The 16451-nt window shown below is 32.8% G+C and overlaps 4 protein-coding genes across 5 annotated transcripts in view; 2 read left to right on the top strand and 2 right to left on the bottom strand.

Annotated features, from left to right (window-relative positions):
* Positions 1 to 54: 54 nt before the first annotated feature.
* LOC140059588 (tRNA (guanine(6)-N(2))-methyltransferase THUMP3-like) lies at positions 55 to 3279 on the bottom strand. The gene is made up of 9 exons (XM_072105553.1): positions 3024 to 3279; positions 2782 to 2862; positions 2260 to 2666; positions 2063 to 2132; positions 1863 to 1981; positions 1637 to 1724; positions 1479 to 1492; positions 747 to 870; positions 55 to 656 (listed from the first exon to the last, which is right to left on the bottom strand). The coding sequence occupies exons 1-9, from the start codon at positions 3177 to 3179 to the stop codon at positions 405 to 407; spliced, it is 1311 nt and encodes a 436-aa protein (XP_071961654.1). The 5' UTR covers positions 3180 to 3279; the 3' UTR covers positions 55 to 404.
* A 28-nt stretch (positions 3280 to 3307) lies between these two features.
* Positions 3308 to 5876, top strand: LOC140059589 (ribitol-5-phosphate xylosyltransferase 1-like). The gene is made up of 6 exons (XM_072105554.1): positions 3308 to 3479; positions 3772 to 3936; positions 4133 to 4232; positions 4332 to 4637; positions 4729 to 4899; positions 5122 to 5876. Exons 1-6 carry the CDS (start codon positions 3374 to 3376, stop codon positions 5525 to 5527), a joined length of 1254 nt encoding a protein of 417 aa, XP_071961655.1. The 5' UTR covers positions 3308 to 3373; the 3' UTR covers positions 5528 to 5876.
* Positions 5677 to 7150, bottom strand: LOC140059590 (protein FAM72A-like). The gene is made up of 4 exons (XM_072105555.1): positions 6934 to 7150; positions 6663 to 6740; positions 6429 to 6550; positions 5677 to 6264 (listed from the first exon to the last, which is right to left on the bottom strand). The coding sequence occupies exons 1-4, from the start codon at positions 7074 to 7076 to the stop codon at positions 6161 to 6163; spliced, it is 447 nt and encodes a 148-aa protein (XP_071961656.1). The 5' UTR covers positions 7077 to 7150; the 3' UTR covers positions 5677 to 6160.
* Positions 7151 to 7366: 216 nt separating this feature from the next.
* The window catches only part of LOC140059587 (SLIT-ROBO Rho GTPase-activating protein 3-like), a 35712-nt gene continuing 26627 nt past the window's right edge, over positions 7367 to 16451 (top strand). Inside the window, exons 1-3 of one of the 2 annotated variants that reach the window (XM_072105551.1) lie at positions 7455 to 7538; positions 11508 to 11618; positions 14839 to 15019. In XM_072105551.1, coding sequence (XP_071961652.1) covers positions 11528 to 11618; positions 14839 to 15019 — 272 coding nt within the window. In that variant the 5' untranslated portion in view covers positions 7455 to 7538; positions 11508 to 11527. Of the gene's footprint in view, positions 7539 to 11507; positions 11619 to 14838; positions 15020 to 16451 lie in introns of both variants that reach the window. The other variant, XM_072105552.1, reaches the window with a different exon arrangement.

Raw genomic sequence — 16451 nt, 5'->3', positions numbered from 1 at the left:
TTAATTAATATATATTTAATGTTTGTGAAATAAATAAGATAAACGGTGTTCTCAAAACAACTTTCTTTAATAAGTACTGCCTACAAATGAAATATGATATTTGTACAACATCAAGTTTCAATGTTTCTTTTGTTTCACTTTCCATGGAGGTTGGTTGGTTATACAAAATAATCTGGCCAAACGGTTTTCTTAAACAACTTATTTTTAAATAGAGTACTTTTTAAGTACATTTTGTACAATGTCAAAACAAAATATAGTAATAGTAAAGCACTATAAACAAATGATCCATCCTCTATCCTATCACACAAGTTGTGTAGTATTTATTATCTTTCACAACACAACTTTGTTTACACGATATCAACTTTCACTTTCGATACTCTTGATGCCATGATCTTTGTTTTGTTTCATTTAAAACCCTCGTCATCTGCTGCTCCATCTCCACTTTCCTCCATGTTGTCGTCTGCTCCATCTCCACTTTCCTCCATGTTGTCGTCTGCTACATCTCCACTCTCCTCCATTGGTGTGTTTTCAGAACTATCTTCATGGTTTAACTTGTCCTTGCATCTTTGGAGTAAATATACACAAGCAGACATACCTCCCATGTTTATAAAAAGTTGAGTTTTTTTACGCCACATTGTAGTAAACTGATACAAAGTCTGAAGAAGGCGAAAAAAAACCGATATAAAAATATGTTTTAACGGATGAATAGCAACACAAGAGTTTAAAAATTATGTTTTTTTTATTACCTTCTGCATGCATTTCTTGTCTTGCGTAAGCAACACCGCCCTCCCTGTCGTTGGTCGGCATACTCTAGCCATCTCTCGCAGACCCTGTTCATACAACTGCCAGTTTCTATATTTTGAGCCCATTCTATAATTTAAACAGAGCAGTTTAACTAATAATTGAATTCATTAACTGAATAAAATGTTGCATTAATTCCTTTAAAAGTATAGTTACAAGTTTAAATATAAATCCAAAGACAAATTACTGAAAAAAATGCAGTGGGTGGATCTCAATGGAGATACAAAAAAAAAAGCGAAAAGCTAAATCAAAACAATAAAGTAAAACAGCCAGAAAGGTTAGCAGAGCTTTCAGGCAACACTAGCTCAGTGCAAGTTTATATATATATATAAACACATTAGGCAATGAACATTAGTTCGAAACCGCCCGGTGATATACTGAAATTTAATTAATTAATTTGAAACGATAAAGATGAGGAAATCTGTGAGAATGAGAAAAAGTCTCCCAAACAGAGACTCTAACTCGGACCGCCTGCTTGATATGCAGATGTCCTAACCATTAGACCACTAGGGCTTTTATATATCCAATCTGTACAATCTGTAATCTGGACAGTACTGTTTCGATCTTATTAGATCTCGTCAGTGCAGCTCAGGTTTCGAAATGAAATGTACCGCAGAACTGGCACAATATATAGGCTAAGCCAGGTATGCGGGACATGGTACACTGATTATACCTACCTCTTTCCAAAAGGCTGATGTTGGTGCAGTAGCGTTCATTAAAAAAGAGATAAAAACAAAAAATAGTGTTAATATTCCTAGAATTATTTATTCTATTACTGCTTTTGATTACAGAAAAAAAGAAATTATTGCTAGAGATATGTTCTTTTTTGTCTCACCATATCTGAGATAAAAACATCCACAGAATTGGTTTTCAAAGGCAATTTGCACACATCCCATCTCAACACATCATTCATAAGAGCACCTCTGAAAAAAAGAAGACAAAGTTGATTACTAGTAAATGATGGGTAACTGGCTTGGTGATAATTAATCTGCAATGTTTAAAATGTTAGCAATGATCTTTTCATCATGACAAAGAAAACTTGTCGTAACTGTCACACTCACTTTCCTTGCTCTATCTTGCGAGAGGCTGCCATATCTGTTAAGTTTCCCACTGCACGCTCAGTTCCAACTTTATTGATGTCTGCTGCCACAAAATAGTTTGACGCCCATGAACATGCACCCTAGGAAAACATCACAATGTTATAATTAATATCAAATGTCTTGGATGTGTGTAGTAAGTTGTAGATTGTAATGATTGATACCTCTATTGTGACGGATCCTCCTCCACACATTGGGTCACACACCACCTCTCCAGGTTTTGGATTTGCCAACCTACAATGGACAAAAAAAATGTCACAATTTAATTTACAGACCTTTTTTTTATGCATGTTAATATGCAAGAATCCTGAGGAGGAATGGCAATTTATCATGAACTTAAAAGGATGTCAACAGGGGGTACCTTAGCATTCCATATGCCACGGTGGGTCGCAGAGTGGTTGGCCCAAAGTGTGTAATATTTCTTCTATGAAGACTTGCTCTAGTCAAAGCAATTCCAAAGATAACGCTATCATCCGTTATATCAACCATAATATCCAAGTCCGAGTTCTTCATCTTGACGGGCCAATGGTACATATCGTTTATTTTACCACCAATGTGACAAGCTCCATCTGGTGAACCAAACTTGTGTCTCTGACCCGACCTTGTGCAGGTGACACGGAATGATGGAAGGTTACGTTGTTCGCTGCTGTTGTTTGGGTCAGGGAGAGTGAGGTCAAAGTTTGTTCCAGTAAATGATTGCCAGGCATTAAGAGCAGGCAACCAGTTGAATCCTTCAGTAAAGTTAACAAGAAACTTAATTGCTGCTTCCTAGGGAAAACAAAGAAAACAATAAATGTATAAAATATGAAATATTCAACAATTATGTACCTGTTTACATTCCTAGTTAATGAAATAGTAAAAGACATTAATTATTGCAACTTACTTTTTCATCTAATAGTCTTTCATCTTTAACAATCTCCTTTGCAACGATGAAAACATTATCGACTCCTCTTAATGTGATAACCTATGATAGACAAATTATTGTAATTAATAAAAAGGATGACATACAACAAAAGAAACGTCATCAGTTCTTGATGATGGTTTCTAGGGCCGCTCATTTAAAAGGAGGCACTAATCAGTTCCCTCCCTCAGTGAATCATATTGGTATTTAATATTACAAACAACCTTGTGCAAATCTTCAAATTTAATTGGAAAATAAACTTTTCCTCTGCGACACTGTGCTTCGTTCTCCAGTTTTTCTTTGCATTCTTCTTTAATTAGGTACTCAAAACCAGTTGGCACAGTTGCACCTATTTCTACTATACTGTCTCCAGTTTCCATTTTCGTTAAAATGTTAATATTTAAGTTGTAAACCCAGTTTTTATGCTTCAAAATGCAGCAGCTAGTGTGCAGCACCACATAAAATTTAAAACCCACTGAATGCCATGTGTGTATGTAACCTTTGACATTTAATTCAAAACAAACATGGCGACCTCCATGAGTGATGATAGGCCTTGACAATTATTTTTTACAAAATGAAGTGTTCGTTGACTATATTTGGAGGAATTATCATCCTTGTGTATTGTTTCTTTAGTCTGTACAGTTTGTATGCGTTATATGATCAAAGATATGGCGAAACTGGTGAGTAATAGGTACCTGAATTTCTAGGCTGGGCCAATAGGACGGCTCGTCCTGCAACAAAGTTAGCCGATCGCTTCGGGCAGGCGAGTGAGTGTGTGAAATGTTAGGCCTAGAAAATATTTATTATTTTGGAATTTATTTTAATTAATATGTACGTGGCTTACGTGATCCCCTGATCCCTAGACTGTTTTTCTTGCACATCTTTTACCCCATTCTACCCCCAAACCCTCACTCCCTACTACTAAAATATTTTGTGTTTATTTATATGTATAATATGAATGATTTTCTTCAGATAAAGATTTAAAGCAAAATCTTCTCTCATTGAAGAAGACTACCAGTCCCCGGTCTAAACTGTTTGGCAAAAGAATCAATCACATATCAAACAACTTCTCTAGCAGAAATGAAACAAGTTCTATAAGAACAAAGAACGTGGAAATATGGGGGAAAGCTGCTATAAGTAAGTTTACTTAATTTACTTACTTTGTAAGTACTTACAATCCTTTTAAAGATGTTGGCCATTGCATTAATAAGTTACACTGCAATGTTGGTATAAAACCTTTAAAGACTGTATACACTTTCTTTACAATTGACACAACAGAATCCTCCATTTTTTTTTTTATATGTTAAAAATGCAAATTTTTCACCTTTTTTAGGTCTTTACTTGTGGGAACATATATTAAAGGGTGAACTAGAAAGCGAGTTAGGAGGACTCTCAATGTATGGTACATTCACTCAAGATGAGTTGAAATTCCAGTAAGTATTTTCTGCTAAGTATTTCTCTATTATACAAGTGGGTTTTTTTCGGTAAAATTCATCAAATTAATTTGCTTAAATTTGTAATTTCCTTTGTAGATTTCGTACAGGACCCGGTGTGGTGCAGTCAACTGTACCCCAAGATGTTGAAAACCTTGTTTTGGTTTTAAACGGGAGAACGCAAGAAAAAATAGACTTTGCGAGGTCATGGCTTGACTACCTTCCACATTATTCTAATTTAAAGAACATAGCTGTGGTTCTTTTAGGGAATGAACAGTGTAACAATGAATGGATACTTCAGTACCTAACAACACATGGCGGACTTGTCAAGGCTTTGTTTATCACGTATGACACGCAAATTGTCAATGATGACAACATCTTTCAATGGCCACTTGGTGTTGCAACGTATGTTTACCTTTCAGTGTGTTCTGTATTAACCATTCTGTCCTCAAATCTATGCAAATTGATGTGAACAATCTTATCTTTTATCCTGCAGGTATAGAGGCTTCCCAGTTGTACAGGAAGAAGCAATCAGAATAAATATATCCAGACCATATGTATGCAATTTTTTAGGAACAATTTACCCAGGTTCATCACGAGAGAAGTTGATGAATAGTTTAGAGGGAGCTGGACTTGACGACAAATGTTTCATAAAAACTCGAACAAGGTATTCAAGAATCTCTTCAGTTACTAAACTACTGTGCAATAATTTAGCCCTCTATAAGGTCATCTTAAACTTTGTCTACACTATTAAACTTTATGTGACAAAATGATGTGCCAATGTATGGACACATCACTACCATATTTGAGCATATCGCTACTATATTTGGGCACATTACACTTTTTTGATAGTATAGACAGAGCTTTATACATTTTTTTTCTCTATTAGCTGGGAACCACTCGAGTCAAAGGAGAGTTTAGATGTTTATAAGAGAGGTCTGGCTACAAGTGATTTCACACTCAATCCTGTTGGTGTCAACACGGAATGCTATAGATTATACGAAGCGATGTCGTACGGCTCAATACCAATCGTTGAGGACGCTGTCACAGAAGGTGAATGCGATAGAAATGGGAATAGTCCATTACGACTTCTTCGTAAGATGAATGCGCCGTTCATTTATATTAAAGACTGGAATCAGCTTCCAGATATTTTAAAGAATTTGGATGCAAACGCAAACGATGTTGTACAAAAAAGACAAGAAATTGTGAAGTGGTACCGATGGTTTAAGCAAGAAACAAATCAACATTTCTTGTCTGTATTAAGAGACAAATTTGCTTGGACTAAAATTATGTGACCGTCTATTTAAATAAGTTAAAATGTATTTTTACATTAGATGTATATTTGTAGTTAGATGTTGTATAAATATGTATCCACCTTGACTGTGTTGGCAGTTCCGACCCTAAAAGTTCACAAGCAATAAAGATAAATAAAATAGCTTGCCAGATTTTATTTAATGTTCTAAAATTATATACATTTTCACTGTTTAAAATAGTTGTAAAATTGTTTTTAATTTTAATTTTCTTATATACCATCATCCCAAATTTGACAAATACAGTAAGGAAACAAATAAGTTTTCTGTTTGAAATAAATGGATGGATTTAATTGTAGCTAACGACATATTGCATGTGGGATCATGTTTTTTAGCCATATTATAAATATCCTTAGGTTATTTTATTTTTTTTAATAATATATTAATTTTTTACTATCCAAAATAGGTACACTGCTGCTAAAATGGAGATTAAAACATTATATTAAATATTTTGTCTTTCATGTTTTTTTTTCGTAACTAGATTCCAGTTCCAGTATAGGAGTGACATGCCATGCCAAATGTTTCTCTATTCACAAATATTTTCATGAATTGCTAGAATGAACCGAGATTAATTTACTGTATCTAGAGTTGTGTCTGTGAATTCATTGCAGTATTTTTTCACCTACAGCATTCAATGTCATCAATCCAGTCTAAAAAAGAGTCTGGTATCAGGGTGGATTCTTCTACCGCTGGTAAATGTTCCCACTCTAAATGATTTAATTCTATAATAAGCAAAAAAAAAATATTTTATTTATTTATTATGAATAGATGAACACAGTTAAACATCATTTCGCACAAGTAATATTGTTGATACATTTTTTTTATTACTGATAAGATGCATTTATTATACTGTAGTATATGTATTATAAGGTGTTTTCACACTTACCTTTATCCAGTCTTTCAAATGGCCAGGTTGCTTCGCTATAGAACATCCATGTATGACCATTGTTACATGCTTTCAGACACGATATACATGGTACTACAACATGGTACCCTACAAGATTACCACTAGGTGGAAAATAAATGATGAAATATTAGTGCCTTTAATTAAAGATTTTAAATTAGACATGTCACTGGCAATCGTAAACAATATTATATAACGTTACAATAAGTTACTCACCATGATGTACAGCCTGCTTCTTTAATTTTACAATCACAAGTTGATGTTGAAAAATGTTTTCCCATAACATCCACTCTCCTATAAAAAAGAAGACAATATTGAATATTTATTTTAAGTGAAAACAAAATAAACTAGCCTAGGCTAGACCTACTACTAGCATTCTGCACTAGGGTAGGCCCTGCTAGCCTAGCTAGGCACGAGTGGGCTAATATTCTTTCAAAAATATAAATGTTAAAGAATACAATATACTGTATTAAAGTACTGTACTTACCCGAGAGGAGGCATATCGGTTGAGTACAAATGTACGTTTGTATCTGACAGTAAAACTGCTCTCATTCCACGAGTGCAAATGCAAGAATCACAAAACTTACACAGCAGTTTCATCACTCGTTTATTTTTAAAACTAGGATGCATTTTAAAATGTTAAACCAAGTATAATATTGAATTCAAGTGGAGTTTTCTAGCTAGCTCTCTCGCGTTGTTGCGGTCGGTTTCTTATTTATTTTTAAATCAACCGCACGTGCATATTAATGTGAGATTCTTGAACAGGAACTGATCTGATTGGCTAATTGTTTAAAATGGCTTGATTGATTGGTCTAGGTAGACAAAAGTAACCAATGAACGTCATACGTTTATCCCTTTAAATTTACCCATAATGCAAACCCGGAAGTTTCTATTCATTTAATAAAATGGCGACCTTTAGAGCGGACTAGCGCAGCACCATCGAGTAGTCCCTGTCTGTGTCACTGGAGTTATTTATATCGTTTATAAGGCCTACATCTTCATAAACTTTTATTTTGTGCAGAAGGTGATAGATATAAATGGATAGAAAACAAGAAAAAGAGATTTTACAAGATTTTGATGGAAATACGCGTGGTGAGTATTAATTAAAATAGAAAGTCGTTTTGCAGCCCGTCCTCCCGGTATGAGGTAGGGTGGTGATACCTTTGACAGAAAATTGATTGGGCTGTGATTGCTCGGTGTCAATTCCACTGCCCTTCTTGGTCAATTCGACCCTGACCCTTTTGTGCAATCCTGGAGAGTCCTGGATGTTATTGAATATTTATAATATGTATTTGTTTTTATTTATATAATACTAATAATAGACTGAAAAAAATGTTATTTCACTCAGTGAAGTGGTAGGCCTAGATTTATTATATATTATTCAGGCAGCCTAATTACTAGGCTAGACATCATCCACTTATTATTATACTATGTGTATCCCACTAGGGGCCTATGTATTTTCGTTTTTAAATCTAGGCCTTTGCATTTTATTTAGTATAATTGAATACAGGAAGGATGAACCGAATACAATACTGTAGTTTGATTGTTTTTTCTCGTTATTAAATAAAAGAAAGAAAAAGTTTGCTGTTGAAGGTCATTGTGATACTGAAGACAGCATTAAGTTTACTTTCTGTTTCTAGTTTCAGTCAAACACTCTTTTCTATTGTCTTACTGTATAGAAAGTAATCTAGTAAAGTAATTGCTACAGTGTATGTATAATGTTGTATTCTCAACCAATTGCTATGCATTTTAAAAGTCCCTGTAACTATTATCAAGTTTTGCTAACTACTGTAGCACGATTCCAACCAAGTACTCCAGGACATTTTCAATCTTAAATATTATTAAACGACGTTATTATTATCTCAACATTAGCAGTTTAAAACTCTGCTCACATCTCACAGACTGACTACATTTATTAATGACACATTTTATAGCTTAAACTTCCAGAAGGGTATTATCTTTGTTTTTATTTGAGAAATAAAATTTATTATTGATTGATTGATTATGATTCCACATCAGCTTCCAATACAATACAATTTTAATGGAATCACTTGAGTAACAGTGGCACACGTTAGACAATACCTAACGGTGCATCCGAAGTAAAATTAAAAAGAAAAAGCAAAATAACATGACGAATAAGAGATCTAGTCTAGTCTTACATAATAATAAAGTTGGTACAAATTAAAAGAAATTAAATACAAAAACAACAAAAAACAATTCAAACATTATTTGCAGGGTTATTTAAAATTTCAGTTCGTTTTTTTCCAAGAATCTTTTAAATATAAGAATCCAAATAAAGTATTATTATAAGTAAAACTGTAATACAACCTACAGTAGAAAAGAATGATGTTTCTTTTTTGTTGATCCAATAGATTGAAAGTACTAAAAATTGTACTTACTATGACATTTCACAAAGTACACTATTGATCTTGGTTAAATAGTCTGGTGTTTTGAGAGCGCTGTGTTTTTTCACTGTGACATTGACGTCAGTTCCCCCGCTTGTTTCCCTGCGACACAGGATCAACAAAACAGAAAAATTCTCTTAATAATAATTATGATTCAAATGAATTTATATCAAAGATGTACAGTAGTAAAGAACAGGCAATATACTGCAGGAGTGAGCAGTAGTAAATTATTATTCATTGATAAATTGAATTGTCAAAAACTGTCTGTAACCTTTATGCTGCAGGAACTGTGAACTCTTGTTATTCATATCAAGTTAGGAGAAATGATTCATAATATAAAGTTATATTTAGTTACTTTGTCTGCTAAAAAGATCGACATGGTTTTTACTAAGCTAAACTGAGAAAGTAAAAGAAAACGTAAATCATAGAATCAACAGAATTTATAGTAAATTGCATTTGTTTTGAGTAATTAAGTAATTTAACTAAAAACGCAATCCATTAAGTTATATAATAAATTGCTACACTTGTACGTTGTAAAATAAAACCTTTCATTTAATTTTTTTTCGTACATTTTTAAAACAATATCTATTTAATTTTTATTTATTGTGTTAAATTGAATTGGAAAGTTTTAAATAGAATGTATCTCAATAATTCTAAATCACATAAGACTATTAAAAACCATATTCTGTTGTTAAAAGACATTTATTTTACATGTAAAAGATAATTATGATAATTTCAAATATTTTTATTTTGCTAAATGGAGGACGTTAGTCCAATCCATTGCATTATGAATACTAGATTTGAATAATTGACAGCCTGACAAAAAGATGAAGCTCATTAAGAAGAAGAGGGCTGAGGTCACATTGTGATCAATGAGAGAGAAGAATCACTGGTGACTAGATTCCTGCTGCATCTCTCACTAATTAATGACCATGTCATATTACTAATCTTTGTTTAATATTGGTTTGCAAAATGTGCATCATTTTTAAATTAGTTTTACAGAATACAAACTAAAAAGACAGATGTTGACAAGTTGGTTTAAAAGGAAAATGGGGGTTGAGGATGAGCCTGGGTTGTGACTTGGAAATATGATACAGGGTTTGTGACTAGCCCTTGTGTCCATTGATGTAGAGGAATTGAAGGTGTTTCACAGTTATTTAATCAAATTTACTCAAGTGTTCACCAATCAACGTTTAGTCTCTCCAAAAGGGTGTGTCTGTACAGTTTATATTGTAATATGCTAGAAGACACTGGTTACTGATAGAAAGAAATAATGTAATTATTACATTAGGCATACAGCAGTATTGTAGTACAGTAGTGCTTGTGCCAGTTGTTTCCAATCTGTCTTATATAATTTCTCAGAATAAATCGAAACTTGGATTGAAACAAAACATCTGGTTTTTGACAAGTTCTGTAGTGATTACAAAATCTAATGTATAAATGAGTATGTCTTCATCAAATTACAGTAGAAATTGGTTTTTTTTTTAGAAATATTGTAATAATGTAATAAATATGTATTCTTTTTTTCCAGAATAAAAGATGAAATGAATAATGATTAGAACTGAAGAATTAGCCAAAATGTTTTCTTATTTTATTATCAGATTGTCTGGTTAAAGTAAAAATAGAGAACTCATTTGTTGTCCTTGACTACATACTCTAAAAATATATCCATAAATTTAATAATATTGTATAATACTTGTAACTACTCAAACATCGGGATAAAAATAACTTGTGTAAAGTAGTATTTCCGTCTAGTTAACTTTGACCTACCAAGAGTACATTTACCCCAGTTTTATGTCTGACAAGAAGTACCTAAAAACATAGTGAAGTGAAGGCAAACATGATTGCCATTTCCTTCATTTGCATACTGTGTGATTCAGCTCATTTCAATGCTGTTGCCTAACTTGTTGAACACTATCTTCTTAGCAAAGTTTTGATAGATGATTGGTCCGACAGGAAGGAAACCTACTGTAACATGGAATATCCTGAGTTATTCGTCTCTACCGAGTGAAGGTACGATGATAGCGAGCTTTGGGGTCAGCTGCTGGACATAATGTACTCACTGTTGTGAATTGTAATGAAAAACATATGAGATTAAGTCAAGCAAGCTGGCTTAGCCCCAAGCAGGGGTACAAGGCGTCTAGGCTCTTAAAACCTACTGAGATGCAAGACTGAACAGCAGTGTGTGGCTCTGGTATAAATAGGAATATTTGCGGGCTTGCCTCATTTGGAAAAAAGTCTTAAATAACTTCTTTGAACATACAATACTAAATAAAGACAGCCAAGAATTCAGCAATACACAGCAAATTAATTGAGAATTAATTGTGCAGAAACATCATAGCAATACTGTACCTGTACACGCTGGTTTTGTTTTATTGTGAATTTCAACATGTTATGACTTTTGATAATTAATCTATGGATGTTTAGCTGAAGGTCAAATATAAGCCGATTTGTTGGGAATAATACTTACTGTACCAAGTTTTTTTTTTAGATTGATTTTGCAAAATCTGGTTTGTTTATGTCATGACCTGAGCCTGTTTGTATGAATACAGGTCATAGGTCATCAAGATTTTCAATATTTTTACAATAAGAAAATCATTTTAATTTTTTAAAATTGTTGAGGTTTTTTTTTTTAATTCGTCCTGGAATCCGTCAGAATAAAATAAATACACAAGAATGGAAAGTTTACAGAATGTGCGTCAGCGTTGTCAGTCGATGGTGTCGCTTCTACCAACAAACGCAAATCAAGGACGTAATATCAGACACGGTAAGAGATCTCATAACTGCATGTAGGCATGGATTAAACTCGATGCGTGCCGATGAAGAGCTTCAATCGTCTTCAGATTCCGGTGTTTTCTTCCAATGTTTTATTAACCTTTGTTATTGTTAGTTTCTCCGTTGTAGTGTTGTCCTTTTTTTCCAGTTACAAATGTTTAGTGCATGGTTTTTAATTGTAGTGTTTGTATCAAATCATTTCTGCTTTTAACTCATTTTTCCAGTTATTAATTCCATTCACTGCAGTATAGTCTTGCACTTAAAACTGAACTTTAAACTGTGTCAATATTGTACTGCAGTACTAGTTACGTACTGCAGTAAATCTCCTACTGCAGTTGGTAATGTTTAGAAAGTTATCAGAAAAACATTGAAAATTAAGTTGCACTTGCAGGCCACATCTGCAGTACATGTTGACACAGTTCTTAAGATAGTCACTAAATTTGTCCAACCACAATTAGTGCAAGTTACCGTTTGTTGTTGTTATTATTGAAGAAGACTTTAAATGTATTGTTTAAAATACAAGTTGTACAGAATATAATCTTTTTACTTCAATTGTCACACTTGAGTGAGTATTACTCATTCAAGTATGACACGCCAATAGTCAAATGACTTGAATGACAACAATATTAATTATTAATTTCATAAAATAACAATTAATTTCTGATCGTTGCAAATGGTGCTATGTATTGTCGTTATTTTATTCCTCTGATTTTGTTTATAATGTTGTCATTTTTGGTGACCTGTACCTTTAAGTTACTACAATACCTTAATTTATATTTTATTTATATTTATTGATTCAAGTTTTTGTTATCTTGGTATCTTTTGCACGCCTACTATTTTTTAATAAAGATAAATTGACTAACTTTTTGCATGTTAAATTTGTTTTTTATATGTTTTCAAAGTTTATTTGATCATATTTCTATTTTGTTATTTTTGGTTAAATTATATCTTTTGTCTAAATTTTATTCAATTTAATATTATATCAACAGTCAGTTCAATAATGATTAAAAAAAATTGGATATTTGTTTTACCAATTTCTATAAGAAAATATTACTTAGTTTCATAAATGAAAGATTATTTCAGGTAATCTTTAAATAAGACGATTTGTAGTAGACTATGTCATCAATTGGTTGCGTGCACCATTTTGTCTGTACTATTTAGTTTGCAAGAGAAAGTTGATAACTGCCGATCTGCTGCTGTTGTTATTGTATGACAAATTCTGCCCTAGGCTCTCGTCTTGTCGTCCAAAATAGAATAATACCTTTCCACTCTATTGCCTACGTCTACTCTCCACGGGTTTGAATAAACTTAAGATTTTAATTAGCACAAATTTGTAAATTCAACGCAGCCATTGAATCATGGAGGCGTAGCGATCTGCTGCAATGGAACACATTTTCCAATACATTAGGTCTCATACACAAGCTGTCCTTGAATTCTATAGCCTGTACAATTCTTTCTAGATTGGAAATCTTAAAGAGAAATCTTCAAATGATCTTTTAGTCCTACTTTACTAAACTGCCAGATATGTCTTTCTGTATGTTGTTGTTAGGAATTTTCCTATTTTTAATCAAGAATTTAATAAAAACATGTTATAAATCTTTTTTTTGCATCATACTGGTCAGTCACAAAAACCTTGCTGCAGTGGTCTATAGTACTTCTACTGTTTGTATATAAACAGTGAGGAGTTTGAGAGCCAGATCTGCTGATTATCTGCTGAATACAGCCCAGTCGAATACAGTACGCCCCTAATGTGCTTGTAAAGTCCAGCGCCAGCACCGTACAGTACAAATTTTATGATTGAATTACAGTATTCGTTGAAATTTAGCACTTATTAAAATCATTGTAGTGAAGTAAAGAGACGAAAACATTCACTTAAGATATTAACAAAGCCCTTGCATGTAAAGAGCTGTATACTTTGAACAGATTTTGTTTTGTGTCTGACAATACCAACAATTAATGGCCCAAGGATGTAGTATCTCACCATAATACATGCTTATTTTACTATTGTTAGCTTTGAAGGTTTTGTATTTGTAGACCGTGTGTTCAAGTTAAATTTAGTTTATTGTGACTCATAACACTAAACAGGAATCTTCAATCTTTTTAGATTCTGGTCATTTTAGTTTTAGTCATAGAGTAAGTATGTACTAACAAAAATTGATATCAGCAGGAAATAATGTCGTTTTTAAAACCAGAGATTTTAAGTAAGTACAGTATTAATCTCAAGTTGAAATGATTAGTTTATACAGTATAGAGCTGGTTTAATCTGTGATCTATAATATGTAAGGTAGTCACATAGATGTTGTTTGTTTATGATATCTTCTCTATCATCAACCTGTTGTATACTGAATTCATGAGCGGATTTCAAGGAGTAGATACTAGTACTAACTAACAGGAAATGATTCGGTAATATATTGTACTAAGTACACTGTACAACTGACTTTCTTTATCAAACATGTAAAGTTTGCAGTGATCCGAAGTTGTGATACACTTAGATGCAGAATTTTTACTTCGTTTATTGTACAATTACTTTTACAGTAGAATTGTTTGTTAGGACATTGGGCCTAATAAAGTAAACTCAATGAATGGGCGTTGACCTTTGTTAAAATCATTGAAACTTAAAGTGTTTCTTTTATTTTACAGTAAATGTATAAATAAATATTTTATATTATTTTCTATTTTGCTTTTACTTTGACACCTTAATCCAAAGCCTGTAATTTGTGAATTGACACCAGACTGTGAAATGAACTATGTTTGAACCATTGGTCGTCTCTGATTTGAGCGTCTAAAATTGTTTTAGTTATGGAAGTTTGACGACATAGTCTTCCTTGCCAGCAGCAGGAGGCTAAAGAAAGTAAATAGTTTTAATTGTAACCACTTGTAACCAGCTCTATTGGTACGCAATCAGTCTGTGTTATACAATTACGAACAATCAAATTTTATCTCCAAAAGTTCCTTTTCAAAACTTTAAAGGGAAAGTTTGTAAATTGTGTTGAAGATAATCATCTGCTTTCTATGGTACTTAATATTTGATTGACTTGAATTTTTTTTTGTACAGTTTTGTAAAAGTTATAAAACCAATTTTCTTTCCAGATTTTTTTAACGGCAAATAAGACCTTCAGTCACCCACGGCGACTCGGCGAACGGCTAGCTGCGTAGCATAAGATGAAATTAAGCAAAATGTAATAATATTTTCTGTTAATTTCTTTTTTCAGAAATCCGTCAAAGATTAACAGAACAGTTAAAATGTCTGGATACACGCCACGAATCGCAGCTAGGTTTAATCGCCGACTTCCAGGAATATTTCAAACGAAGGTCGGAGATTGAATTTGACTACGCTCGAGCACTAGAACGTCTATATGATAAGTTTACTGGCAAACAAAAACCAAGTCACACGTAAGTTTCCAATTTATTTATTAGACATGTTGGATGCGTCCACTTGATGATGATGATGTGTCATACATCTCTACAACAGTCCAATACACTCTTCCTTCCACGTAACTTTCTGCTTAACTTTCAACTTAAATTGATCAAATTAAGTACTGTAATTATTGACAAATTCAACTGTATTTTTGCTTCTGATCATGCGAGTGAACTTGTATATTGTTGATTGTAGGATGAACTAGGTTAAAAGCATTAACAATAATGAAACCAAATCTATGGATCTTAATTGTCCAATTTCATTAATTAACTAATGCCATTGTCTTTATTATGATGTATCGTGTCCGACATAAATCTATTAGTAATTACTGCATTGTTAATCATGTATGTGCACAATAAAGTTATACTCCGCTCTGAATTCACTTGTACAAGAACCATGTCAAAGTAACACTGTACTAGGTACAGTAATTGCTGCAGTACCGTACAGTAATTTCTGCAGTACTGTACAGTATTTGTTGCACTACAGTATAGTACACTAGTAGATTGATATGATATCCAATATTATAGTCTTTGTTCTGTTTTACAACTGTATTTCAAACAGCAACAAAACAAAATATTTTTGTTTGACCGGTACATAAATTAAAGCTTACTTCAATATTACTGCAGTGAATCAATTACTGCAGCAGAAAAGTTATTCTTTAGAGAGGGAGAGTTGAAGGAAATGGCCAATAACACTAAGCTACCTTTCAAACAATGACAGATTTCTACGAATAATAAATGACATCGCCTTAAAACAATGGTTTGAATAATTCCCAGTGTGGAGCGTTAAACTTTCTATGACATATTTATTCATGAATTTTAGATTAATTTTTCATTTGATATAATCCACACCTTCTGGGCGTTTTTTTTTTTCTGTCAGATACTGTAACATGATCTCTTCTTACTGTATTTTAAGAGTAGATCTGCATTTGAAATTAAGTGCATTTACTTGTTGTATGGTGTATACAGTAGCTACTTCATTATAGATTGCTACAATTTCAACTTATTTAATAATGTACAAAAAATAAAATACCACGCCAATTTGTCTAGTGTATAATCCCTGGCATTAAATCTTAAATGCAAAGGCATAGAGAATTTCAAGAAAAAAGATGTAATAGAGTATACAGGATGATTTATATAGATGTACATATGCAGAAAACTAACGAATTATAAAGGCCGGTTTAGGGTATTAGTAAACTGGTCAAAGCTATCATGAAGTTAGCTTAGAACGCAAAATAAACCAAACATTTGTGAAAAATTTGGATGGATAAAATGATATAATTTATAACTGATCCAAGGCAATTATAGTAGTATTGATACCAACGTTGACCGAACATAGCATACAGTACTTTGGAATTGGCAAAGTTGGTTAGTGTTAATAAGTCACGTGATAACCCTTGCATTCTGC

The sequence above is a fragment of the Antedon mediterranea genome, chromosome 9 (assembly GCF_964355755.1).
Source record: "Antedon mediterranea chromosome 9, ecAntMedi1.1, whole genome shotgun sequence".
NCBI lineage: Eukaryota > Metazoa > Echinodermata > Crinoidea > Comatulida > Antedonidae > Antedon > Antedon mediterranea.
This window is presented reverse-complemented; position numbering and strand designations above follow the sequence as displayed.